The 27586-nt window shown below is 43.0% G+C and overlaps 1 protein-coding gene and 6 non-coding genes across 7 annotated transcripts; all 7 read right to left on the minus strand.

Annotated features, from left to right (window-relative positions):
- Positions 1 to 27333, minus strand: WDR43 (WD repeat domain 43). The gene is made up of 18 exons (XM_075863450.1): positions 27078 to 27333; positions 23039 to 23173; positions 22434 to 22555; positions 20352 to 20472; positions 19416 to 19555; positions 18357 to 18459; positions 11808 to 11872; positions 11110 to 11281; positions 10876 to 10962; positions 8948 to 9076; positions 6549 to 6686; positions 6376 to 6462; positions 5532 to 5563; positions 5054 to 5117; positions 4856 to 4969; positions 3807 to 3873; positions 2439 to 2482; positions 1 to 1066 (listed from the first exon to the last, which is right to left on the minus strand). The coding sequence occupies exons 1-18, from the start codon at positions 27285 to 27287 to the stop codon at positions 923 to 925; spliced, it is 1974 nt and encodes a 657-aa protein (XP_075719565.1). The 5' UTR covers positions 27288 to 27333; the 3' UTR covers positions 1 to 922.
- On the minus strand, positions 4432 to 4509 carry LOC142646573 (small nucleolar RNA SNORD53/SNORD92). The gene has a single exon (XR_012847503.1). It is a non-coding gene; the product is annotated as a small nucleolar RNA SNORD53/SNORD92 (small nucleolar RNA).
- On the minus strand, positions 6938 to 7013 carry LOC142646571 (small nucleolar RNA SNORD53/SNORD92). The gene has a single exon (XR_012847501.1). It is a non-coding gene; the product is annotated as a small nucleolar RNA SNORD53/SNORD92 (small nucleolar RNA).
- On the minus strand, positions 9467 to 9544 carry LOC142646572 (small nucleolar RNA SNORD53/SNORD92). Its single transcript, XR_012847502.1, has one exon. It is a non-coding gene; the product is annotated as a small nucleolar RNA SNORD53/SNORD92 (small nucleolar RNA).
- On the minus strand, positions 11473 to 11552 carry LOC142646575 (small nucleolar RNA SNORD53/SNORD92). Its single transcript, XR_012847505.1, has one exon. It is a non-coding gene; the product is annotated as a small nucleolar RNA SNORD53/SNORD92 (small nucleolar RNA).
- Positions 15734 to 15809, minus strand: LOC142646570 (small nucleolar RNA SNORD53/SNORD92). Its single transcript, XR_012847500.1, has one exon. It is a non-coding gene; the product is annotated as a small nucleolar RNA SNORD53/SNORD92 (small nucleolar RNA).
- On the minus strand, positions 20549 to 20623 carry LOC142646574 (small nucleolar RNA SNORD53/SNORD92). The gene has a single exon (XR_012847504.1). It is a non-coding gene; the product is annotated as a small nucleolar RNA SNORD53/SNORD92 (small nucleolar RNA).
- Positions 27334 to 27586: the final 253 nt, after the last annotated feature.

Raw genomic sequence — 27586 nt, forward strand, 5'->3', positions numbered from 1 at the left:
TAAAGGAGAACTATATTTTATTCACTTTACAAAGGTGGCGTTATTAACCGGCCATCAACATCTTCATTTATAGACAAATATACTGTACATTATACCGGAGGTCACTGAAATCACCGCAGCCTGATCTAAAAAACATAAGCAGCTCAAAAGTGAATTTAACCCTTGAAACAAAGTCTTCCAGAAGGGGCAAAAAAAGGTTAATTTTTATTTATTTTTTTGCAACTTTATTTGCTTTGTTTAAAAAGGAACAAAAACTTGAATTCTGTTCAGATCCATTTTTATAAAAAAAAACAAAACAAAAAAAAAAACATAAAAATTAAATATTTTATTAGCGAGAAAGGATTATACGGTGATGAAGATCTCGGCCCTGCGCACATTGATCGGCAACATAACCACAAACTTATTCGAATCATTTTTTTCCTCCCCAATTACAGTTTTTGAATCGGGTCGGGCTGAGAGTCACCATCTTGTTTTTTTTATTAGTCGGCTTTGCGATCAGTCCATGAAATGTTTTTTTGAATGTGTTTTTCCGTAGACTCGCTGAGTGGTTCGTGACAAAAATCGATAATGGAAAATATAAAACCTCACACCGCCGCCATTGAATATACATTTCTCCTGTCTATTTTGTAAAACCCAAAGAGGGGGAGGGGGAAAAAAAACAAAACCATGGAAGGTTTTTTTTTATTCCAGAACATAAAGCATCTGCGGACGTTTTGGGACTAGTTGTTGAGAAGACCCGGAGAACAGGGAGGGCGGGTGGGATTCTCAGAAAGGCAGACACGGTTATAGGTACATTCTGTTTGCTTGCGCTAGGTCCCGATCCAGACACGGCCGCCATTTTCCTTACACGGCTGCGTACGCAGAGTCCGCACAGTGAAGGACGGGCACCTTACAGCAATCGCCCACCATATGGGAGAAGTTCTTATTCTTCTTCGCTTTCATTCCCAAGATCAACGTCTGAATCACCATTAACTTTGTCCACATTCATCTCTTCCTCGGATTCCTCCTCCCCGGACCCTTCAGATTCTTCTTTTTCCGCTTCCTCGTCACCCTCTTCCCAGTTATCCTAATGAGAAAGAAAATCCAGTCGTAAGTTCAGATTGGCCACCGATGTCCTAAAAATTACACCATTGCTCCAAAAGTGAAGGACAACAGCACCACCCAGTGGTCAACATAGAAAACAGCATGAATAGAGATATTTCACCGCCAGGTGTCAATGGTGCAAGAAACTATTACAACAGCGCCACCCTGTGGTAATAAAACACTCCACAAAACATTTACAACTATTTAGACAATTTTTTAACCTCTTAAGTGCCACATCAATTCTGTCATTAAGGGCTGCAGGTCTGTTTTTATATTGGAAGATCCACACGTTACCATCTACGTAGCTGCATGAAGGATGGCTTTTTTGCGGGACAAGTAATTTTTTTTAATAGCATCATTTTGGGGAACTTTTTTTTTCTTCTTTTAAAGTCCCACTAGGGTATTTCACCTTGATACACTCCATGTACCCAAGCATTATTGCCGGTCAGCTTGACCCCGGTCTCTATTGACAGCGGCATCTAAGGTGTTAACTGGCTGGGATAGGCGGACAATCATGGCTGTTGCAATGGTATGTTGGCCGTTTATTACAGCTGGCACCCGATGCGGATGGCGCGGGCTCAGCTCCTGTCCCATCCAATGGTCGCACCATTATGTCCTACTGCGGCCAGAAGACCAGGCGATCGCGCGGTTCCTGGCCGTTTAACCCCTCAAATGCTGCGGCCAATCGCGACCGCAGCATCTGAGGATTTAGAGCGGGGGGGGGGGTTCCATCAGACAGCTTATCGGCGCCCCCACACCGCACAATCAGGGGGGCCGGTGGTGGTCATCGAACCCCGGGCTGCCTTTCGTCTGCCGTGTCTCTGGTAGGGCTGTGAAAATCACGATGTATTGCGACACATTAGTACTGCAGTATATTGTACCCCTAGGGGACTAATAAATGGTGTAAAAAAAATAAAATAATTTAATAAAGTTATTTGTAGTGAAAAAAATAAATAAAAAGTTAACAAAAAAACTTTCCCCATTTTTCCGCTAAAGTAACAAAAAAATAAACAAAATTGGTATCGCTGCGTCCGTAAAAGTCTGAACACAATACAGCGTTATTTAATGCGCACGGTGAAAGACGAAAAAACTAAAATAAATTGAGGAATCGCAGTTTTTTTCTTAATTTCTGCCCGCAAAGAATATTTTCCCCGTTTCCCAGTACATTATACGGTACTTTAAATGGGGCCGTTAGAAACGACAACTCCTCCCGCAAATAATGCGCCCTCACACCCTCCATTGACAACCCTTCTTATCAGTGGATTTGCCCATCACGAGCAGCGAGTGTCATATGCAAAACTCCTGCAGCCGGGGGGAGATGTTGGGTGTTGTAGTCACTGGTATGAATAACTTACATCCGTGTTGTGTTCCTCGTCCCCGGACTCCTCGTCTGAAGATTCTGTAAAATAAAAGCGTTCACTTAATCACGGATGAGAATAAAAGCGCCAGAAAATCCTAAACGAGACCTCCCGCTAATAAGAGAATCCTCGGACGATCCGTCAATAACTCCAATCACATCTCAAAGGGGTCAACGCAAACATTTATCACTTCCCACAGGATCGGTAAGAAATGTCTGACCTCTGGGGTTCCCAATGCCCGATCCAGGGGAACGGGGAACCCCGAGGGCATGTGAATGGAGCGGTACTGCACGTGCTCAACCGTCGCTCCTCATAGATTTCACTACGGTCACGGAGTGATGACGAACGGGGACCCTCATTCTAGTGATGGTTGGGGAGTCCAGGCCGGGCCGAGCCCCTCTGCCTGCAGCTCTGTAATATTTTAAGCCTCATGTTCTGGGGCAGAGGTTTCCCGAGGTTTCCTGATTTTACATAAATAAATCTTAATCATTAGAGAATGAAAAGTTCTGCAAATTTCTAACATACTTTGTGTTTTAATCTCTCAAGACCTCCGCTTGCTGGCAGTGAATCGAAACATTTTTGCTTCCACCCAGAAGCCGAAAACCTTTATATACCTAATAATTCTCAATCATGTGCGCTGAAACACATCAGCAGCACAAACCTCCCTCCAGTCCTGATAGTTTGTTACTTTGGGTCAGCGCAGGGAAAATTCATCAGTCTGTCATCCAGATCGGATAGAACTAAAGCAAAGTTCCAGCTGTGAGAAGTATTAGGTCAGGAAGGGATCTCTTCTGAATGTAAAAAAAGTTTGTTCAAATTAAAACAACAGCAAGCAGAGCTCTAAAAAACGGTGGAGAACTGAAACAAAGGATTTGAGAAAGTTGAAGAACTTCATTCTACAAGGATTAATCGCAATTTACATAAAGATAGAAAATCCCAGAGTCACGTTTTACAAATTAATCTCTGGGGCTCCTCCACATTAATCAGCCGGACTCCAGCAAGTGCCATGGACCAGCAGGGGACATCATAGCAGCAGCTCAGGCCTGCGATGGGGGGGTACAAGGGACAGCGCGTGAGGACCCCATCATCAGGATTACCGGAATTAACGCTCTAAATTACTCCAATCTAGACTGACACATTGCGACAAACAACTGCTGTATATTACAGTGCGGGGGAGGAGGCCGCAGCTCTGCTACATAGGATCTCAGATGATCATGTTTTATGACGGCTCAAACAGAGGGACAAAGTACTAACTACACCCCAGATACCAGAGAGAGGTGAAATGTCACATCAATGCTGAAGACCCTCTAAACAGACCCCGCTGCAATATTCAGGGGTATAATTCGTAGATTACATGGCTCCTACCTTCTTCATACACCAGCTTTGCCTCCTGATTGACTTGTATCCTCTGCGAGATCTCAGACGCCGCCACCTAGTGGGAAGAAAGGGCAGAAGGTGAGGAAAGTTCACATCCTAGGACCAGTCTATGCCCCAATAGCTAAAGCTGCACTATATATCCTATAAACCAGCAAGCAGAGGTATTCCCCCCCCCCCCCCCGTGTCATTGCTCGTCACCTAACCGAGACATGACTGAAACCCTCGCACCATCTCTCTATTACTTCTACCGTTCCCCATTATCAACCAAGTCACGCTGCGGAGACAAAAACTACATTACTGCTGCCCAAGAGCCTCGAGACCACCCACTGGTGTAGACCCCCCCCCACCAGTGCAGAACCCCACCCCCCCACCCGGTGCAGAACCCCACCCCCCCCACCCGGTGCAGTACCCCACCCCCCCACCCGATGCAGAACCCCACCCCCCCCACCCGGTGCAGAACCCCACCCCCCCCACCCGATGCAGAACCCCACCCCCCCACCCGATGCAGAACCCCACCCCCCCACCCGGTGCAGAACCCCACCCCCCCACCCGATGCAGAACCCCACCCCCCCACCCGATGCAGAACCCCACCCCCCCACCCGGTGCAGATTGTGAGCTCAGACAGCCAAGAGATGACATCACTGCATTTCAGGACAGATGCGAAACCGTTCTCTTCATATCATCACAGCTGACAATTCTGCACAGTGTGGCATCGCATTGCAGGCGGCCTCAGTATCCAGTTAGATGAGCTATAGTTCTCTGTTATCAGGCTGGGGAGAGGCTGACACCATGTTCTTCATTGCGACAAGTGACCAGAAGCGGAGACACCTCCCCTCCCCGTGACATCTAATGCTGAGAACCTGCAGACATTTCCTGATCTCCGTCTCCTCTTATAATCTCTGCTGCGCTATTATAAGATGTCCGTTTTATGCTTAATTGCCCTTCATGAAGAATAATGTATGATGTCGGCTGCGTTCACACACACCACTTGGAGTGTGAGAGAGAAGACGTCCCCAGCGCTGCTCAGAAGGGCTCACCTGTGTGATGAGAAGGTAAAGCTTTCCATTTAGACGTGACGTCTTCTGAAGGGTCTTCACCCGCGTCTCCATGAGCTGATAGAGGGCGCCCAACTGAGACACCAAGTCCGGCAGCTGCAAGATAGAACAAACCCGCCGCGTCAATGGGGGCCCAGGCGACACGCGGCGATGTAGACGATCAGGGGCTGCGATACTTACAGTGGACAGGTAGGACACATGATGCACCAGGACCGCCTTTATCCAACGCACCATCAATATTGCACTGCAGAAAAAGACCACAACACTAAGAGCAGGTACAAGGGGTCAAACCGCAAAAAAGGAGCATGTTTCCCTGCAGTACAGAGCATTTCAGGAGAGGAACGTGCTGATCTTGTGGAGTCAGTGACCGGTCCTCATGCGAGGAGGGGGCTGCATGTGACAGGGGCAGAGTCATGATGTGAGGAGGGGAATGGGAAGTGGAAGGTCAGACGGAGTTACATAGTGGAAGGAGCGAGGTCTCACAGTAGCACAGAGTATGTCAGGATGACACGTGACGGGCAGTGTCATGTGTGAGGAGGAGAATGGAGACAAGTAGGAGGCCAGATATACATAGAAGACAGGGCACGTTCTCCAGTAGCCAATAGAATGATTTGTTAACACTGGAAAGGTCTCCTGATACGAAGTAACGAGATCTCACCTGTTGGGGTGTCCTTGTAATCTTTTAGTTAGCTGAAAAATAAAGATGTCGGTTGTTAGAATAAAATCCTCTACAGCTCATCACAAGATCCTTCATACAGCCCTACAACCCGCCGACCGCGCCCTGCAACCCGCCGACCGCGCCCTGCAACGTGACGATTAACCCCGTTCAACCCCTTAGTAGTCACCCCAAATGCACCGCCACAGGGCCTAATAAGTGTAACCAAGACATTGTGTCCAAATGAGGACAATATTTTATACTTCCAACAGCTGAGGGTTTGTTACAACAACCCACCATTTTTCTTTTTTCCTACCTGCACTAATACATTGTAACAAACCATAAGGACGGGAGAGAAATAGTTTTGCGGCTGTTGATGCGTTTAGCTTACAGAGAAAACTCAAGACAGGATAAAATTGTAACAAACCCTCAGCTTTGAAAATTATTCTGTTAGTACAGGTTCTCAGCCTCCTGAATGCTCCAATTCACCGACAGCAAGCAAAAGTCTTGAAAACGTAGAGGAACTGGAACAAAGTATAACGAGCCCGTCCGGCTTTGCTTGGGAACGGTGTGGTGTATGGGACGCAATTGCTGCTAAACGTCTTCAACCTGCAACATTTTAATGATGGGGGCAGGGGATACAATACGGCAGCTGGTGACAAACAGCACCACACCTTTACATTGGTTGTGTCTGGTATTGCAGTTTCACTTCATTGATTTGAATAAAACAGAGCTGCAATACCACAAACAACCTGTGGATGTGTGTGGCGCTGTTTCTGAAAACTAGCAGCCATATTTTTCTAATTCTGGACAATTCCTTTAAGCCGTGTCTGGATAATGTCCTTACCTCGTGCACCAGCGGTATGACGGAGTACACCGGTATCCTCGCCACAGTCTTCTTGATCAGAGATTCATTTTTGGTCTGGAATACTTTCTGTGACCACAAAACGAGCGTTACAAAAAATAAAACGGTACGGAACAAGATCAGAGACGAGCGGCGTCGCTCAGATTCATCCTTACATTTAAGATGTGGAGGTCGTTGCTCTCCAGACCCTGCACGAGAAGCACGGAGAAGTTGTCCGTCTGGGGCAGACCGCTTTTGATGGGGACTTTAGGAAGGTCAATGTCCATAGCCCCAAGTCTGTCCTCAATGCTGACCTGCAGGAAACAAGGAGCTGGTGAATATTCCTTTAAGGATATGACCAGGGAATCGATTGGACAGGTCCGAGATTCAATTAAAATTATATCGATCGTCTTAACGGTAATAGGAGGGAATGGATCATTTGTCCTGACCCCGACTGGCACTTTTCAGGACCATCTATGTATCTGGCATCATTTGTACAGTGTCCTAATACAAATTAAAAAGGAGCATATTCTGGGGGCAGTTCCCCTTTAACACACCCAGAGCTCCGCTCAGACAGCCAAGAGAAGTGTCTTCACGAGATATCCGACACAAGCGAAACCAGACTGAGATCATCACAGCAGAGCTAAGAGCGCGTGGAGACAAATGTGTAGCCAGGGTTATACTCCAGAGCGGTAGTCACAATACTGCAGGCTTCAGAGCAGAAATAGTAATTTCACCAGGAAACAAATAGTCATCTGATGCAAGAAAAACAAACTGCCCCCTGTAATATAAGAGCCCAGCCAGGCAGAGGAGTAGGTCTAATTACAAACTTACTAAATCTTTGCAAGGACAACCAGCAGAACAGTGAGTGCAGCTCGAGTATAATACAGGATATAACTCAGGATCGGTACAGGATAAGTAATATAATGTATGTACACAGTGACTACACCAGCAGAATAGTGAGTGCAGCTCTGGAGTATAATACAGGATGTAACTCGGGATCAGTACAGGATAAGTAATGTAATGTATGTACAGTGACACCACAAGCAAAATAGTGAGTGCAGCTCTGGAGTATAATACAGGATATAACTCAGGATCAGTGCAGGATAAGTAATGTAATGTATGTACACAGTGACTCCACCAGCAGAATAGTGAGTGCAGCTCTGGAGTATAATACAGGATATAACTCAGGATCAGTACAGGATAAGTAATGTAATGTATGTACACAGTGACTCCACCAGCAGAATAGTGAGTGTAGCTCTGGAGTATAATACAGGATGTAACTCAGGATCAGTACAGGATAAGTAATGTAATGTATGTACACAGTGACTCCACCAGCAGAATAGTGAGTGCAGCTCTGGAGTATAATACAGGATATAACTCAGGATCAGTACAGGATAAGTAATGTAATGTATGTACACAGTGACTCCACCAGCAGAATAGTGAGTGTAGCTCTGGAGTATAATACAGGATGTAACTCAGGATCAGTACAGGATAAGTAATGTAATGTATGTACACAGTGACTCCACCAGCAGAATAGTGAGTGCAGCTCTGGAGTATAATACAGGATATAACTCAGGATCAGTACAGGATAAGTAATGTAATGTATGTACACAGTGACTCCACCAGCAGAATAGTGAGTGTAGCTCTGGAGTATAATACAGGATGTAACTCGGGATCAGTACAGGATAAGTAATGTAATGTATGTACACAGTGACTCCACCAGCAGAATAGTGAGTGCAGCTCTGGAGTATAATACAGGATATAACTCAGGATCAGTACAGGATAAGTAATGTAATGTATGTACACAGTGACTCCACCAGCAGAATAGTGAGTGTAGCTCTGGAGTATAATACAGGATGTAACTCGGGATCAGTACAGGATAAGTAATGTAATGTATGTACACAGTGACTCCACCAGCAGAATAGTGAGTGCAGCTCTGGAGTATAATACAGGATGTAACTCGGGATCAGTACAGGATAAGTAATGTATGTACACAGTGACTCCACCAGCAGAATAGTGAGTGCAGCTCTGGAGTATAATACAGGATGTAACTCGGGATCAGTACAGGATAAGTAATGTAATGTATGTACACAGTGACTCCACCAGCAGAATAGTGAGTGCAGCTCTGGAGTATAATACAGGATGTAACTCAGGATCAGTACAGGATAAGTAATGTAATGTATGTACACAGTGACTACACCAGCAGAATAGTGAGTGCAGCTCTGGAGTATAATACAGGATATAACTCAGGATCAGTACAGGATAAGTAATGTAATGTATGTACACAGTGACTCCACCAGCAGAATAGTGAGTGCAGCTCTGGAGTATAATACAGGATGTAACTCAGGATCAGTACAGGATAAGTAATGTAATGTATGTACACAGTGACTCCACCAGCAGAATAGTGAGTACAGCTCTAGAGTATAATATAGGATGTAATTCAGGATAAGTAAAGTCTGTACACAGCGACTCCACCGTTTTACAGTTTCTCTCTAGTCGTACATAATCTACATAATAAATGAACATTACACTTTGGGGCCACATCTAAAAAAGAATTCGCTATAAATCTCACCTCCTTGACGCCCGATTTCCGCTTTCCATCCTGCCTCGGTAATTTGGCGGCAGTCACTGTGGCGCTGTGACCTGGAATTCCGGGGACGAGAACCTTGGTGTCTGCGGCCTTGACAACCGGAGTTTTTACCTGTCAGAAAAAAATCACGTCAGATCCCCCTGAATAAATACCTGCCAACATACGACCAATATCTAATGCACGGCAACACAGCGGCTCAGGGATTCGCATGGTTTTCTAGCAGCACCGGGGACCTGGGCTCAAATCCCAAGGACAGTAGTTTGTGTGTTCTCATTGGTTTCCTCCAAAAAACATACAGGAAGGGAATTTAGATTGTGAGCCCCACTAGGAACCGTGAATGAGGACGACCCCTGTACAGCGCTGCGGAATATGTTTGCGCTATATAAGTAACAGCAATTACTTCACTGTAAATTACTAAATAACTTATTACCTTTATTTTACAGGTTTTTTTGGTGAATCCGATCGCTCAGGAAACTTGCCCCGCCACCCGGTGCAGATCGTCAGCTCAGACAGCCAAGAGACGACATCACCGAAATTCAGGACAGATGCGAAACCGTTCTCTTCATATCATCACAGCTGACAATCCTGCACAGTGTGGCATCGCAGGACGGCCCCTGGTGACTTAACATGCCAGGTCGCCTTGTATTTAACCCCTTAATGACCAGGACTTTTTGTGCGTGAACCAGTCGTGTTTTCCTATTGCACCATTTCTGGATGCGTAAACTATATTGATGAAGTTTTATTAACTTTATTTTAGAAGAGAACTGAAAATAAACGTCCATTCCAGCATTTTCGCGTTCTAAATTTACGCCATTCAATAAGCGGAGTAAATAACTTGCTACCTTTATTTTATGGGTGGACTAAATTTCGGGGAGACCAAATATGTAAAAAGGTTTTATAGGTTTTCACAATAAAAACATTGGTTTGCGCTGTTACGATCGCGGCGATGCCATAGAAGTGGCAGTGTTTTTTTTAATTTTTTTAATTTACTAAATAAAACCACTTTAAAAAAAAAAACGGTAAAAATCACTTTTTTTTAATTTTTTATTCTTCTTCATAAACGTTATTTTACGGGTTTTTTTTTTGTCCCGCCAGGGGCAGATATAAGGCTTTGGTTTACGGAATACACCAGAGCATTATTGCGTCAGTGTAAAACTGCCGGGCAATCTATCAGGCCTCTGGCATGGCCTAATGGGTAGTTGCTGGAGGCAAGGCTGGGGGGTCTTCGTTGTGAGGGTGCGGATGGGGTGACTGCGGGACGTTCCTTCCTCTGCCAAACACATTAGATGGGTTAAAGTTCCGATTCTGGCAGTTGCGGCAGGAGGCGAATATCAGCCTTGTTCCTGCCGCCGATCCCGTGGGTACAGCGGCAGTAGCCACTAGATCAAAGGGCAGATATACCCATCGCTATGCGGGAACTAGCTGCTGCATGAGGTGGATATATCCGTCACTCATCGTTAAGGGGTTAAATCACCTCTCCGGTGCCAAGACTCCCCAAAAATATTTAGGGGGGGAGGTCAGAGTTTTTTGGCTTGTTTTGACGCGGAAAACTTGCCAAAAAACGCCTCATTGATTTCAAGGCGGAAAAAAGCGACTTGCCCCATCTACGGACGTTTACGTCTCTGACATCAATGGGAGGCAGTTGGAGTTTCTCGGCCACGGTGCTCAATGGCCGCGGGCAAAATGCGTGCAGGTAGGTCAAAATCTGCCTCAAAATTCTAGGCAGAATTTTGAGGCAGAGTTTTTCTGCCTGCAAAGAACGCAGTGTGAACAGGGCCTTACATCTACATGTGACTGATATCAGCCGCTCCACTTATAACGCTGCTGGAGAATAAGACGTCATAAAGGAGCGGGTGAATGCGCCGCATATGCTGCAGTCTTCGGTTTCTCATTGACCGGCTGTGACTCACCTTGGTCACCGCCACTTCTTTCCTGAGCGTCAGCGTCTTCTGGACGTCTCTGATTAAACAGACATGAGGCTCGTCCGTCTTCAGGACCTTCACAACGAAACAGGCCGGAGTTATTACATACAGATCACATGACCAGTCCATTATTACAGGCTCCGCTAATAGGAATATAGTACGGTAGATTATATACATAACAGGGCCCCTGGACGTGGCCCTTTAGGTCTTCACACAACGTACCAGTTTCTCAATGACAGGCTGCATGGTGCTGCCATAATACAGCACAACAGTCTGCTTGTCCGGGCAGAACACGGCAGAGAGGACGGGAAGCGGCTTTGGCGTAGAATCCTCATCGCTGCCGGACGTCGCTATCTGTACGGTACAAGTGGGAGCGACCGGCTTCTTGTGGGTCCTGGGAGGAAAAGAAAGAAGTCAAAACAGCTCTGCCATTCAGGAGCCTGGGAAAGAAGGATGGCAACCCCATCAGCCGTCATCCAGCTTTCTTACCAACTAATTCAGCCCGTACTTTATTAAATTACTTACTAAATATACAGAAAACTATCCTGGTACTGGAGACCGGGGACGTGAGACCAGACACCGGCAGAGCTCAGACACAGCCAAGGAAATGTCTTCACACAACAGTCAGTGAATTGAAACCACATCTCTGGGTATCATCATAGCAGCTGCCAGTGGGTCCCATTATTTAAAGGAATTCGAGCAGAAGGGCAAGAGTCGCGGTGACCGGACACCACGGGCACCGGGATAATGACAGAAAATACAGATCCTTGATTACCAAACCTTAGGGTTGTGATATAAAAAGGAAAGACTGGCGGCACTCCTGCAGCACAATGCCAAGAGGAGGCGCAGAAAGTACACAAGGCGGCAGCACGCGACCTGTGCAGGAAGTCTCTGATCAGTGTAAACACAGGAGGACTTACCCATTCAGCAGATGTTCAAATAAGTGCAACTGTCCATCCCGGCAGACAACGGCCAACTTCAGGGGCTGCAGAGAGAGAGAGACCCGCGATGTACAAGAGGAATATAATAATGTAAAGACCGACCATTAAAGAGAAGTACAAAATATATACTAGTCACAGGTGCAAGATCAGTAACTCCTGTATATAGGAGCAGTATTATAGTAGTTATATTCTTGTATATAGGGGCAGTATTATAGTAGTTATATTCTTGTATATAGGAGCAGTATTATAGTAGTTATATTCTTGTATATAGGAGCAGTATTATAGTAGTTATATGCTTGTATATAGGAGCAGTATTATAGTAGTTATATTCTTGTATATAGGGGGCAGTATTATAGTAGTTATATTCTTGTATATAGGGGGCAGTATTATAGTAGTTATATTCTTGTATATAGGGGCAGTATTATAGTAGTTATATTCTTGTATATAGGGGGCAGTATTATAGTAGTTATATTCTTGTATATAGGGACAGTATTATAGTAGTTATATTCTTGTATATAGGGACAGTATTATAGTAGTTATATTCTTGTATATAGGAGCAGTATTATAGTAGTTATATTCTTGTATATAGGGACAGTATTATAGTAGTTATATTCTTGTATATAGGAGCAGTATTATAGTAGTTATATTCTTGTATATAGGGGGCAGTATTATAGTAGTTATATTCTTGTATATAGGGAGCAGTATTATAGTAGTTATATTCTTGTATATAGGGGGCAGTACTATAGTAGTTATATTCTTGTATATAGGAGGTAGTATTATAGTAGTTATATTCTTGTATATAGGGGGCAGTATTATAGTAGTTATATTCTTGTATATCGGGGGCAGTATTATAGTAGTTATATTCCTGTATATAGGGGCAGTATTATAGTAGTTATTTTCCTGTATATAGGGGCAGTATTATAGTAGTTATATTCTTGTGTATAGGAGGCAGTATTATAGTAGTTATATTCTTGTATATAGGGGGCAGTATTATAGTAGTTATATTCTTGTATATAGGAGGCAGTATTATAGTAGTTATATTCTTGTATATAGGGGGCAGTATTATAGTAGTTATATTCTTGTATATAGGAGGCAGTATTATAGTAGTTATATTCTTGTATATAGGGGCAGTATTATAGTAGTTATATTCTTGTATATAGGGGGCAGTATTATAGTAGTTATATTCTTGTATATAGGGGGCAATATTATAGTAGTTATATTCTTGTATATAGGGGCAGTATTATAGTAGATATATTCTTGTATATAGGGGCAGTATTATATTTGTTATATTCTTGTATATAGGGGCAGTATTATATTTGTTATATTCTTGTATATAGGAGGCAGTATTATAGTAGTTATATTCTTGTATATAGGAGGCAGTATTATAGTAGTTATATTCTTGTATATAGGGGGCAGTATTATAGTAGTTATATTCTTGTATATAGGAGGCAGTATTATAGTAGTTATATTCTTGTATATAGGGGCAGTATTATAGTAGTTATATTCTTGTATATAGGGGGCAGTATTATAGTAGTTATATTCTTGTATATAGGGGGCAGTATTATAGTAGTTATATTCTTGTATATAGGGGCAGTATTATAGTAGATATATTCTTGTATATAGGGGCAGTATTATATTTGTTATATTCTTGTATATAGGGGCAGTATTATATTTGTTATATTCTTGTATATAGGAGGCAGTATTATAGTAGTTATATTCTTGTATATAGGAGCAGTATTATAGTAGTTAAATTCTTGTATATAGGGGGCAGGATTATAGTAGCTATATTCTTGTATATGGGGCAGTAGTTATATTCTTGTATATAGGGGCAGTATTATAGTAGTTATATTCTTGTATATAGGGGACAGTATTATAGTAGTTACATTCTTGTATATAGGGGCAGTATTATAGTAGTTACATTCTTGTATATAGGGGCAGTATTATAGTAGTTACATTCTTGTATATAGGGGCAGTATTATAGTAGTTACATTCTTGTATATAGGGGCAGTATTATAGTAGTTATATTCTTGTATATAGGGGACAGTATTATAGTAGTTACATTCTTGTATATAGGGGCAGTATTATAGTAGTTATATTCTTGTATGTAGGGGCAGTATTATAGTGGTTATATTCTTGTATATGGGGCAGTAGTTATATTCTTGTATATAGGGGCAGTATTATAGTAGTTATATTCTTGTATATAGGGGACAGTATTATAGTAGTTATATTCTTGTATGTAGGGGCAGTATTATAGTAGTTATATTCTTGTATATAGGGGCAGTATTATAGTAGTTATATTCTTGTATATAGGAGCAGTATTATAGTAGTTATATTCTTGTATATGGAGGGCAGTATTATAGTAGTTATATTCTTGTATATAGGAGCAGTATTATAGTAGTTATATTCTTGTATATAGGGGCAGTATTATAGTAGTTATATTCTTGTATATAGGGGCAGTATTATAGTAGTTATATTCTTGTATATAGGAGCAGTATTATAGTAGTTATATTCTTGTATATAGAGGGCAGTATTATAGTAGTTATATTCTTGTATATAGGGGGCAGTATTATAGTAGTTATATTCTTGTATATAGGGGGCAGTATTATAGTAGTTATATTCTTGTATATAGGGGGCAGTATTATAGTAGTTATATTCTTGTATATAGGAGCAGTATTATAGTAGTTATATTCTTGTATATAGGAGCAGTATTATAGTAGTTATATTCTTGTATATAGGAGCAGTATTATAGTAGTTATATTCTTGTATATAGGAGGCAGTATTATAGTAGTTATATTCTTGTATATAGGGGCAGTATTATAGTAGTTATATTCTTGTATATAGGGGGCAGTATTATAGTAGTTATATTCTTGTATATAGGGGGCAGTATTATAGTAGTTATATTCTTGTATATAGGGGCAGTATTATAGTAGATATATTCTTGTATATAGGGGCAGTATTATATTTGTTATATTCTTGTATATAGGGTCAGTATTATATTTGTTATATTCTTGTATATAGGAGGCAGTATTATAGTAGTTATATTCTTGTATATAGGAGCAGTATTATAGTAGTTACATTCTTGTATATAGGGGGCAGGATTATAGTAGCTATATTCTTGTATATGGGGCAGTAGTTATATTCTTGTATATAGGGGCAGTATTATAGTAGTTATATTCTTGTATATAGGGGACAGTATTATAGTAGTTACATTCTTGTATATAGGGGCAGTATTATAGTAGTTACATTCTTGTATATAGGGGCAGTATTATAGTAGTTACATTCTTGTATATAGGGGCAGTATTATAGTAGTTATATTCTTGTATATAGGGGCAGTATTATAGTAGTTATATTCTTGTATATAGGGGACAGTATTATAGTAGTTACATTCTTGTATATAGGGGCAGTATTATAGTAGTTATATTCTTGTATGTAGGGGCAGTATTATAGTGGTTATATTCTTGTATATGGGGCAGTAGTTATATTCTTGTATATAGGGGCAGTATTATAGTAGTTATATTCTTGTATATAGGGGACAGTATTATAGTAGTTATATTCTTGTATGTAGGGGCAGTATTATAGTAGTTATATTCTTGTATATAGGGGCAGTATTATAGTAGTTATATTCTTGTATATAGGAGCAGTATTATAGTAGTTATATTCTTGTATATAGGAGCAGTATTATATTTGTTATATTCTTGTATATAGGGGCAGTATTAGGACCGGTGATTACGGAAACGGGACGCTCATCTCTTAACGGTAATAGGAGGGCATGGATCATTTGTCCTGACCCCGACTGGCACTTTGAAGGACCATCTATGTATCTGTAGTAGGACACTGTACAAATGATGCCAAATTAAAAAACGAGCATATTCTGGGGGCAGTTCCCCTTTAACACACCCAGAGCTCCGCTCAGACAGCCAAGAGAAGTGTCTTCACGAAATATCCGACACAAGCGAAACCAGACTGAGATCATCACAGCAGAGCCAAGAGTGTGTGGAGATAAAATGTGTAGCCTGCGTTATACTCCAGAGCTGCAGTCACAATACTGCAGGCTTCAGAGCAGAAATCGTAATTTCACCAGGAAACAAATAGTCATCTGATGCAAGAAAAACAAACTGCCCCCTGTAATATAAGAGCCCAGCCAGGCTGAGGAGGAGGTCTAATTACAAACTTACTAAAATCTATAGTAGTTATTTTCTTGTATATAGGGGCAGTATTATAGTAGTTATATTCTTGTATATAGGGAGCAGTGTTATAGTAGTTATATTCTTGTATATAGGAGGCAGTATTATAGTAGTTATATTCTTGTATATAGGGAGCAGTATTATAGTAGTTATATTCTTGTATATAGGGAGCAGTGTTATAGTAGTTATATTCTTGTATATAGGGAGCAGTGTTATAGTAGTTATATTCTTGTATATAGTGGCAGTTTTATAGTCGTTATATTCTTGTATATAGGAGCAGTATTATAGTAGTTATAATCTTGTATATAGGAGCTGTATTATAGTAGTTATATGCTTGTACATAGGGGCAGTATTATAGTAGTTATATTCTTGTATATAGGGGGCAGTATTATAGTAGTTATATTCTTGTATATAGGAGGCAGTATTATAGTAGTTATATTCTTGTATAAGGAGCAGTATTATAGTAGTTATATTCTTGTATATAGGGAGCAGTATTATAGTAGTTATATTCTTGTATATAGGAGCAGTATTATAGTAGTTATATTCTTGTATATAGGGGCAGTATTATAGTAGTTATATTCCTGTATATAGGGGGCAGTATTATAGTAGTTATATTCTTGTATATAGGAGGCAGTATTATAGTAGTTATATTCTTGTATATAGGGAGCAGTATTATAGTAGTTATATTCTTGTATATAGGAGGCAGTATTATAGTAGTTATATTCTTGTATATAGGAGGCAGTATTATAGTAGTTATATTCTTGTATATAGGGAGCAGTATTATAGTAGTTATATTCTTGTATATAGGAGCAGTATTATAGTAGTTATATTCTTGTATATAGGAGGCAGTATTACAGTTGTTATATTCTTGTATATAGGGGCAGTATTATAGTAGTTATATTCTTGTATATAGGAGCAGTATTATAGTAGTTATATTCTTGTATATAGGAGCAGTATTATAGTAGTTATATTCTTGTATATAGGAGCAGTATTATAGTAGTTATATTCTTGTATATAGGGGTAGTATTATAGTAGTTATATTCTTGTATATAGGGGCAGTATTATAGTAGTTATATTCTTGTATATAGGAGGCAGTATTATAGTAGTTATATTCTTGTATATAGGGAGCAGTATTAGGGTATGTTCACACGGCCAAATTTCAGACGTATACGAGGCGTATTTTGCCTCGTTTTAGGTCTGGAAATACGTCTCAAATACGTCGGCAAACATCTGCCCATTCATTTGAATGGGTTTGCCGACGTACTGTGCAGACGACCTGTTATTTACGCGTCGTCGTTTGACAGCTGTCAAACGACGACGCGTAAAAATACAGCCTCGTCAAAAGAAGTGCAGGACACTTCTTTGGACGTTTTTGGAGCTGTTTTCTCATAGACTCCAATGAAAACAGCTCCAAAAACGGACGTAAAAAACGCTGCGAAAACGGCGTGAAAAATGCGAGTTGGTAAAAAAACGTCTGAAAAGCAGGGTCTGTTTTCCCTTGAAAACAGCTCTGGATTTTCAGACGTTTTTGTTGACTACGTGTGAACATACCCTTATAGTAGTTATGTTCTTGTATATAGGAACAGTATTATAGTAGTTATATTCTTGTATATAGGATGCAGTATTATAGTAGTTATATTCTTGTATATAGGGGCAGTATTATAGTAGTTATATTCTTATATATAGGGGGCAGTATTATAGTAGTTATATTCTTGTATATAGGGGACAGTATTATAGTAGTTATATTCTTGTATATAGGGAGCAGTATTATAGTAGTTATATTCTTGTATATAGGGAGCAGTATTATAGTAGTTATATTCTTGTATATAGGGAGCAGTATTATAGTAGTTATATTCTTGTATATAGGGGGCAGTATTGTAGTAGTTATATTCTTGTATATAGAGGGCAGTATTATAGTAGTTATATTCTTGTATATAGGGGCAGTATTATAGTAGTTATATTGTTGTATATAGGGGCAGTATTATATTAGGTATATTCTTGTATATAGGAGCAGTATTATAGTAGTTATATTCTTGTATATAAGAGCAGTATTATAGTAGTTATATTCTTGTATATAGGGGGCAGTATTATAGTAGTTATATTCTTGTATATAGGATCAGTATTATAGTAGTTATATTCATGTATATAGGGAGCAGTATTATAGTAGTTATATTCATGTATATAGGGGCAGTATTATAGTAGTTATATTCTTGTATATAGGGAGCAGTATTATAGTAGTTATATTCTTGTATATAGGGGGCAGTATTGTAGTAGTTATAGATTCCCACTCCCCAATTGACTTCACTGGATCTAGTTACCTACAGACAACAAGCAGGGGTCTTACCTCCTCTTTGCTGTCAGATGGTGCCAAATCTAAAGAAACTGGAGCTTCTGTGAGGGTGAAGGTTAGAACTGCACTTTTTTCTCTCTTCTCAGTCCGGACTTGCCTAAAATTCAGACCGTTTATTTAGAAATTTAAAACGACTGAACAGATATGGTGCTTTTTTCGGTTTTAGGAAACTATTGTATATCTCTGCTTGCTGTCAGTTAAAGAGGCTCTGTCACCACATTATAAGTGCCCTGTCTCCTACATAATGATTGGCGCTGTAATGTAGATAACAGCAGTGGTTTTTATTTTGAAAACGCTAAATTTTTAGCAAGTTATGAGCAATTTTAGATTTATGCTAATGAGATTCTTAATGACCAACTGGGCGTGTTTTTACTTTTTACCAGCTGGGTGTTGCAAAGAGGAGTGTATGAGGCTGACCAATCCGCGTCATACACTTCTCATTGTTCCAGCACAGCGTGATTGTTACAGTGTGAGTGTGCAGTGAAAGAAGCTGGGCTGGAACAATGAGAAGTGTATGACGCTGATTGGTTGCTATATTTCGCTCACACACAGAGGATTGTCTACACTGGATACAATTATCCAGTGTAGACAATCCTGTGTGTGAGCGAAATATAGCAGCAGCACAACCTCTGTCCTGTTTATTACAATGTATCGTGCAGATAAAATGTTTCATCCTGGAGTTCAGACTGTTAAGCTGGAAATGTCTATAATGAATCGAAATGTAACAAACCCTTAGTTGTAAATATTAGGTTCTGTATAGACAGTGGATGTAAACAAAATGTTCCCAATTCACTGAAAGCAAGAAGAGATCTTGAAAATGATGCGAAATGGAAACCAAACGATAGTACTATTAGTTCTAAAATGATCAATCTTAATTGACAAAGAATATATGTCCTATATACGTGCAGGTCCTCAGATACAACCAAGGAAAAAATGAGTTCACAGAACCAAGACAGTCGAAACCACATATTGGGATATCAAAGCGGTCGACAGTCACCCCCATCATGTGCATGAGCAAAAAAGGCAAAAACACACAACCCAAGACAAACTTACCACACACTTATTAACCGATCATGAACGGATCCGGACATGAAGTACAAGCCGTTGGTTTCAGGCGGAGTCTGAGAGTCTGCGGGTGATCTGACTGGTATGAACATGAGCGAGGTGACTGCTGTAGAGTGACCTGTGAATTGCTAAAAAGAGAAGAGGAAGCCAAATTATAAGAGGAAACCTGACTCCGCTGCTGCAGTAACTGTACAGTCTCCTGGGACAAGTAGCTGCCTGATTCCTACAATGGTCAGCCATTATGTGCTCTCATGGGGCTAGTTTTGCGGTCACACGGACATCCAGATGAACTGCCCAGTCTGACCCCTATCTGAGATGACCGTGTGACCGAATAGTGTTCGATCGTTAAGTCAAGTGTGAATTACGGGATATCCCGAATTGAGAGGTGTCCGAATTTTGGCGTATACACCGTTACATAGGTTTGTAGAAAAATAAAGATAAATCGTTAACACAGAATGCTGGGAGGTGTAGTAGTTCAATGGAGGCATCCGTAAAAAAGGAGGAAGTAGCTAACTTCTCCTACTCAATAGAAATCAATATTGCTGCAGACTGGGACACATTTGCAAGGCAAGATATGGGATTTATAACATGTAGCAGAGTTATTTATTGTCCACTTTAAACTCCCGGCTGATCCCAATAGTAAGAACATTTAGGAATCGGAAGATTATGGTTACTGGAGAAGATCCACTTTAGACAAGTCTTTAGTGAGAACCAGCGCCAACCTGAAGCTATAAAGGCTCCGGATCTTTTGGGTTCAGATTCGTGATCACCAGGTGTTCACTATGGGGGTTATATATCAGTAGGGTCTTACTCCGCCATTTTGTTTGGGTATCGTCGCCACCGCCATATAACGCAGGATCCCTTATTTTCTCAGTCATACACAATTATTAGCTCTGTCACGCGGGTCTCGCTACTTCTACGTACCCTGATGACTTCTTTGGTTTCCAGATCCCACAGTTTGATCTTCCGTCCCGCCGACAACAACATCTTTCCATCTGGACTTATACATAAACTGCTGACGCTGCTGCTGTCGCCTTTCCATTTGCTTTGGGGACAAGAGACGAGAGAACGTCAGTACATTCTATTGGACCAAACATGGCGCCCGATACGTGGCGGGAGAGTCGCTCAGACAGCCAAGAGGTAGCTTCATTTCTATTCAGAATAGAGCGAAACCATAGTTTGTGTCATCACAGGAAGCTCCGCCCACAGCGCCAACCTATCACATGCTGTTAATCAGGAAATGTATTTCTATTTAAAACGTCAATCATTTTTTTATTTTAGCACTTTAGGATTAACGGGGAAGAGACTGGAAAAAGTGGCGCATCCACAAATCTCATTATCAGCGCTCCCCCGGACTTGAAGAAAACACGTCACCTCTCCTGGCCGTCTATTTTAGAAAAATACTTGTATTCTCCATTATATAAACATTCGGGAGCATCTTTCCCAAGAACTGAGTTGTGCCGCTCCTCTGTTATTCCTCCTGGAAATTTATAAACGGACATCTGGGTGTTACCAGTCCCCTTGTAAAAGAGGCGTGTCCCTACAGTCGCACTGTCAGCTCTGATTGGACAGTGTCAGTCTGTGTCGGGACACCACCCCTCCTACTGGTAACACCCAGTTATCAATTTGTTCATAAATTTCTAGGAGGAATAACGGAGGAACAGCACAACAGAGTTCTAAGAAAAGGTGTTCCGGCATTGTAATTTCATGGGGAATACAATTATTTTCAGCAGAGGCCTCAATTTGCCAAGAACTCCAAACACTTGGAAGATCGCGGAGTTACTTGGCCCTAATCTCACGACCACCCGTATTATTTGGAGATGTTGCGCGTCTCCGGCTCTGCTTGGGTCAGACTTTTAGCAAAGAACTTATTTTTTCTACATATTAAACTTTTGACGCAAAATTGCACGAAGGCGCACATGAGGTTAATGTGCCGAGCACCATTTTCGCAATTTGCCAGATGTTTTTCAGACAATATGGGTATGTAGGCATTACAGGATTTATTTTATAATTCAGAATAGGTTTTATTTACCTACGTCAAAAGTGTAAAGGGCTACAGGGGTTGTTGAGGATTAGATAAACACTTCTATAAAAACAGCGCCACATCTATCCTCGGGTTGCTTGTGGTATTGCGCCTCAGTCTCATTCACTTCAATGGCACTAAGCTGCAATACCAGACAATAGACAGGTGTGGCGCTGCTATTGGATGGAAGCAACATTGTCTTTCTACTCCTGAACAGGGTGGTTCAGGATTAGAAAAACATGGCAACGGTAAATGCTCCAGAAATAAAAACGGGCCATCTCAACAAGCAGACCCCTTTTAAAAGAAACTCGCCCCAGCAATCAGCTGTGATCGCCATGAGAAGCTGCAGGAGGCCACATAGCTCCCCCCTACAGCGGCCACAGCAGGAGAAACGGGGTATTACATGGCACCTACCCAAATAATTGGGCAGCTATGTACTACACTGATAGACCAAGTACACGAGCCGCTCTTCTGATCCCTCTATGTCCACATACCCCAATATAAGAAAAGTGTTCGGGTTTGTTCACACGGGCTATTTTCAGCCATTTTTCGGGGCGTAAACTCCCCGAAAAACAGCTGCAAGTACGGGGGGGGGGGGGGGGGTCTGAACACCTAAAAAACATCTGCCTACTGATTTTAATTCGAAAAACTGTGCTCTTTCCTACGAGGAATATTATACTCAGCAGTTTTTAAAAACGGCCGCGTAAAAAAACACCTAGTGAAGAGTGCATGTCCCTTCTTGAGACGTTTTTCATTGACGCAATAGAAAAACAGCTCCAAAAAAGCCGCAAAAAACGTGAGTTGCTTAGAAAACAGCTGAAAATCAGAAGCTGCTTTCCCTTGAAAACCGCTCCGTATTTACAGCTGTTTGTTGTTAAGCGTGTGAACATAGCCCTAGGATAATGCAGCGCGGGTGGAGTCAGTAACGCATATCCTGTCGTGGCGGGAGGCTATCCGTGTCTCGCTATCCGTGTCTCGCTCACCATTTTACTTTGTAGGTCTGTGTATTCCATTCCACAATGTGTTTGTCCTCTGAACAACTGTACAAGAAACCGTTATCCCGATTCCACCGGACGCAGGTCACTTTCCTGTCATGGCCGCCGACCTGTGACCAGGAGACGAAAGGTTAATGCAAGGAAAAAAACCAAAAAAAATACCATCATGTATATATATATATATATATATATATATATAGAACGCGCCACAACCATCCCCCAAACACGTGATCAGTGACCGCCGGGACAGGCTCATCCACAGCCATAAGTAATAGCGCTACTGAATGTGGCGGGGGGGGGGGGGTGTGTGTCAGGACAGCCGCTCACTAGATTATGGGGCTCCCTTTTTTCCAGCCCCCCGTAATGGACACTGCGCACTCACAGGTAGAGGATACATCAGGCACCTGTCAGACTACATACAGGAGGGTACTCGGTGCACTATTAGATGACCGCGTGACTACGCGCTCCCCGACAACTCCCGGTTAGTTCAGTCCGAATAGCGGCAAGCGGACTGGCCCGGGAGGGAATAAAGACAAGCTTACAATAACGCGGAGGCCTTGGTGTAAGAATCGGGCGGCTCAGGACGCGCTCACCAGTTTGCTCTGTAATTCTCCCTTGACGATGCTGTACAACAATATGGTGCCGGTGGCTGTGCCGATGGTGAGGAGGTCGTACTGTTCATCTCCATCTACCGCTTCCGATTTCCTGCGCTTTTTCTGGTGCGCCTCCTGGTAGAAATAAATAAGATTACCAATGTATAAACATTCAATAATAACCAGCCGCGTGCTGTCCCCGGGACCACTACTATAATAATAACCAGCCGCGTGCTATCCCCGGGACCACTACCATAATAATAACCAGCCGCGTGCTGTCCCCGGGACCACTACTATAATAATAACCAGCCGCGTGCTATCCCCGGGACCACTACCATAATAATAACCAGCCGCGTGCTGTCCCCGGGACCACTACTATAATAATAACCAGCCGCGTGCTGTCCCCGGGACCACTACCATAATAATAACCAGCCGCGTGCTATCCCCGGGACCACTACCATAATAATAACCAGCCGCGTGCTGTCCCCGGGACCACTACTATAATAATAACCAGCCGCGTGCTGTCCCCGGGACCACTACTATAATAATAACCAGCCGCGTGCTGTCCCCGGGACCACTACTATAATAATAACCAGCCGCGTGCTGTCCCCGGGACCACTACCATAATAATAACCAGCCGCGTGCTGTCCCCGGGACCACTACCATAATAATAACCAGCCGCGTGCTGTCCCCGGGACCACTACCATAATAATAACCAGCCGCGTGCTGTCCCCGGGACCACTACCATAATAATAACCAGCCGCGTGCTGTCCCCGGGACCACTACAATAATAATAACCAGCCGCGTGCTGTCCCCGGGACCACTACTATAATAATAACCAGCCGCGTGCTGTCCCCGGGACCACTACTATAATAACCAGCCGCGTGCTGTCCCCGGGACCACTACCATAATAATAACCAGCCGCGTGCTATCCCCGGGACCCCTACCATAATAATAACCAGCTGCGTGCTATCCCCGGGACCCCTACTATAATAATAACCAGCCGCGTGCTGTCCCCGGGACCCCTACCATAGTAATAACCAGCCGCGTGCTGTCCCCGGGACCACTACTATAATAATAACCAGCCGCGTGCTATCCCCGGGACCACTACCATAATAATAACCAGCCGCGTGCTGTCCCCGGGACCACTACTATAATAATAACCAGCCGTGTGCTATCCCCGGGACCACTACTATAATAATAACCAGCCGCGTGCTGTCCCCGGGACCACTACCATAATAATAACCAGCCGTGTGCTATCCCCGGGACCACTACTATAATAATAACCAGCCGTGTGCTATCCCCGGGACCACTACTATAATAATAACCAGCCGTGTGCTATCCCCGGGACCACTACCATAATAATAACCAGCCGCGTGCTGTCCCCGGGACCACTACCATAATAACCAGCCGCGTGCTGTCCCCGGGACCACTACCATAATAATAACCAGCCGCGTGCTATCCCCGGGACCACTACCATAATAACCAGCCGCGTGCTATTCCTGGGCAATTACGAATACACCCAGTTGCACCCTATACCCGAATATCCAGACTGCTGGGACCGCACTATATCTGTAACAATGCTATTATGCGAGGGTCAAGCAATAACCCTGCTACCAGGCAGATGAGGGATGGAGGTTTATCAATACTGGGGACCAGCACATCCTAAAGGACACACGTTCTCTCGGCTTCGCCTTCTTGGCTCAGATCTGGTCTCCTCTGTAGAACATCCTATAATACACTGCCTGCATACATTTCTCCCAGTTTTCAAGATCTCTACTTGCAGTCATTCAATTGAAAATAATTATTTACACCCAGGGGCTCAGCCTAAAGAAACGAGTTTAATATAATGTTATTGAACTGCACGGTGAACGCCCAAAAAGTTAACAAAAAGTGGTCAAAGTCACAAGTACCCAAAAAAGTTCTTGCTCTAAGAATACGGCGACAGAACAAGATTTTAAAGTTCTGTAAAAGTCGTACATAAAAGGAAAAACTATATGAAATTTGGCATCTCCCTAATCACATTGACGGGCGCAAAAAAAAAAAAAAGTTAACGTATCGTTTTTTATGTCCTGTGAATGCTGCAAAAATGAAACAAAAAACAACGGAGGAATTTGTGCTTTTGTTTATTATGATTATTTTGACCCCTCAAAGGAATTTTCAGTTTTTTTGAGGTATAATAAATGGCGTGATAAAATGACAAGCAGCCCTCGTACAGCCACGGCGCCGGAAAAAATGGCTATTTAAGGGCAGAAAGGAAAATAACTAAATACGGCTGCAGCGGCAAAGGGTTAAAAGGGAATTCCAGCCCAAACCATTGATCGGCTCCGCTGTTTCCATCAGTGCCACAGACTTTGAATGGAGTTGCTTAGCATTACCGTCTGCTTGCTGGCAGAGAATGGGGTCTTCAAATCCAACCTCTGCATGGAGTTCGTATGTTCTCTCCGTGTTCTCCCCGTTTTTTCGTGGGTTTCCTCCCGCACTCCAAAGACTTACAGATAAGGGACTAAAATTGTGAGCCCCACTAAGAACAGCGGATGAGGACAACTTCCATACAGCGAATATGTTGGCGCTTATGTAACAGAAATAAGCTGGAAACCTGTACTGACCTAATGCTTTACAGCTGAGGGTTTGTTACAGTTGTATCCAGTCTAGATAATCTTCTGAGGTCGGCTTCGTTCACTTCTACGTTCCGTGTTTCCGTTGCCCTGTTCCGTCATTGGAACAGAACGAGAATACCGGAAGCGCCGACTCCGTTGCACGACAAACCCCAACTGCGCCCATTGACTAATGGATTCCGTCAGTGTCGGTCATTTTACCGGACACAATAGCGCAGCACGCTACACTATTTTGTTTGCCGTATGACGCAGATGTGAACGAAGCCACAAAGAGAGTCTGGACCTCCAATACATTGTAACAAACTATCAAGACTAGAGATTCCTACTATGGGGTAAATGTATCAAAGTTGTGCCAAGGAAATGTGGAGGAACTGTCCACAGCAACCAATCACGCTGCTCCCCCTCCCCCAAAAAGATCTAAAAAAAATAAGGTGCAATCTGAAAAGCTGCTGTAATCTCCATCAAAATCGTACAATCGTATTTTTTTTTTTATACACCTGGAAGTCAACGGGACCGCTAATAGGAAACCCAAATACTAATGCAAATGATGACATCACCAAATGACATCACTGCTCTATGGCATGAGGTAACAGCCCCATTCTGGTCACAGGACACTATACAAACCTCTAAATTCTGCCATATTATTCCTCGTCACCCATATATCGATCCGTCGCCCCCCAGTGACTTCCTATTACCACCCGCGCAGATAATGTCCGTCACCGACAGGCATCACCCCTCACAGCAGACCATAACAGCCACCCGGGAGTGTCGCCCCAGCAGACCCCCACCTGCACGTTATACCATTTTAACGGTGAAGTGAATTTCTGATCACGGTATAAATTGGTGCAACTCACATGGGAAACGTATAAGAAGTCCTAGTCCTCCTCCCCAGGGACAGTAAAGATCTCACCGGAAAAGGACCGGATCCAGGAACAGAATCGTAACGATGAATATTAACGCAAACTACCGCCACACTATCAGCGCCCCCTATGACAAAATCTACATGTTTTCTGAATATCCCATTATGTGGTCTGGCTGCAGTCCTGCACATACCTGTGATCGGGACCTATGTGATCCTCAGGACTACACATGATGACGTCCACTGGGGATTGCATATGTATTCACACCCCTCCTGTAGGATCACGCGGCCACACATGTAACAAGTGGAAGCTCCTACAACACGTGACATGTCCAGCGAGGAGCCGCATAAATGATCGCACCCCAGAGTGACACCCCATCCAGGTCCTACACATGTAACGCGCATGATCTCACTCATCAGGGCCGCACACACGTGTCACATACATGTCCGGCCGCACACGTGTTATGCGCCACATGCGTGTCCCGCTACAGATAACGAACAGGAGGCGCATACGTATGTCTAAAACCCCCCAAAACCTCAGTCCCGATCCCCCAGTTCTCACCTGGATCCCCCGGGAAGGCGCCCAGGCCAGACACGTACAGGTCGCACTGAGGTGCGCGGAGGGCACGTATTCTCTCCTCAACCCAGCCCCACGGGTGTCCCACACCTGTATCCGCCCGTCTACACCGGAGAGGGCGAGCAAGTCCCGGCTCTTCGGCGAGAAGGCGCATGGAGGGTGGAGCGGCTCATACACGCCGCCCGCTGCCGCCATTGCTCCGCTCCGATCGTAGCCACGTGTTTAAGGACGGAGCATGCGCATAGCGCGCGAGGGAGGAGCTTCCCCAACAGGCCGCGCCTCCGGCGTGACGTACTGCGCCGCCAAGAAGTCGTCCGAACGCAGGGAGCGTGCCCCCTAGAGGCCGAACTGTACCCTCTTATTATTTCACATTTGGGCGGCCATCTTCCCGTAGACTACCCTATAAATATAACTATAATCTGAACTCCGGGAAAATGGCCGCGCCCTGCGGAGCACACAATTTATCAAGCAGACGTTACTTTACGTGCACAAGT

Source organism: Rhinoderma darwinii, chromosome 4, assembly GCF_050947455.1.
Source record: "Rhinoderma darwinii isolate aRhiDar2 chromosome 4, aRhiDar2.hap1, whole genome shotgun sequence".
Classification (NCBI taxonomy): Eukaryota; Metazoa; Chordata; class Amphibia; order Anura; family Rhinodermatidae; genus Rhinoderma; species Rhinoderma darwinii.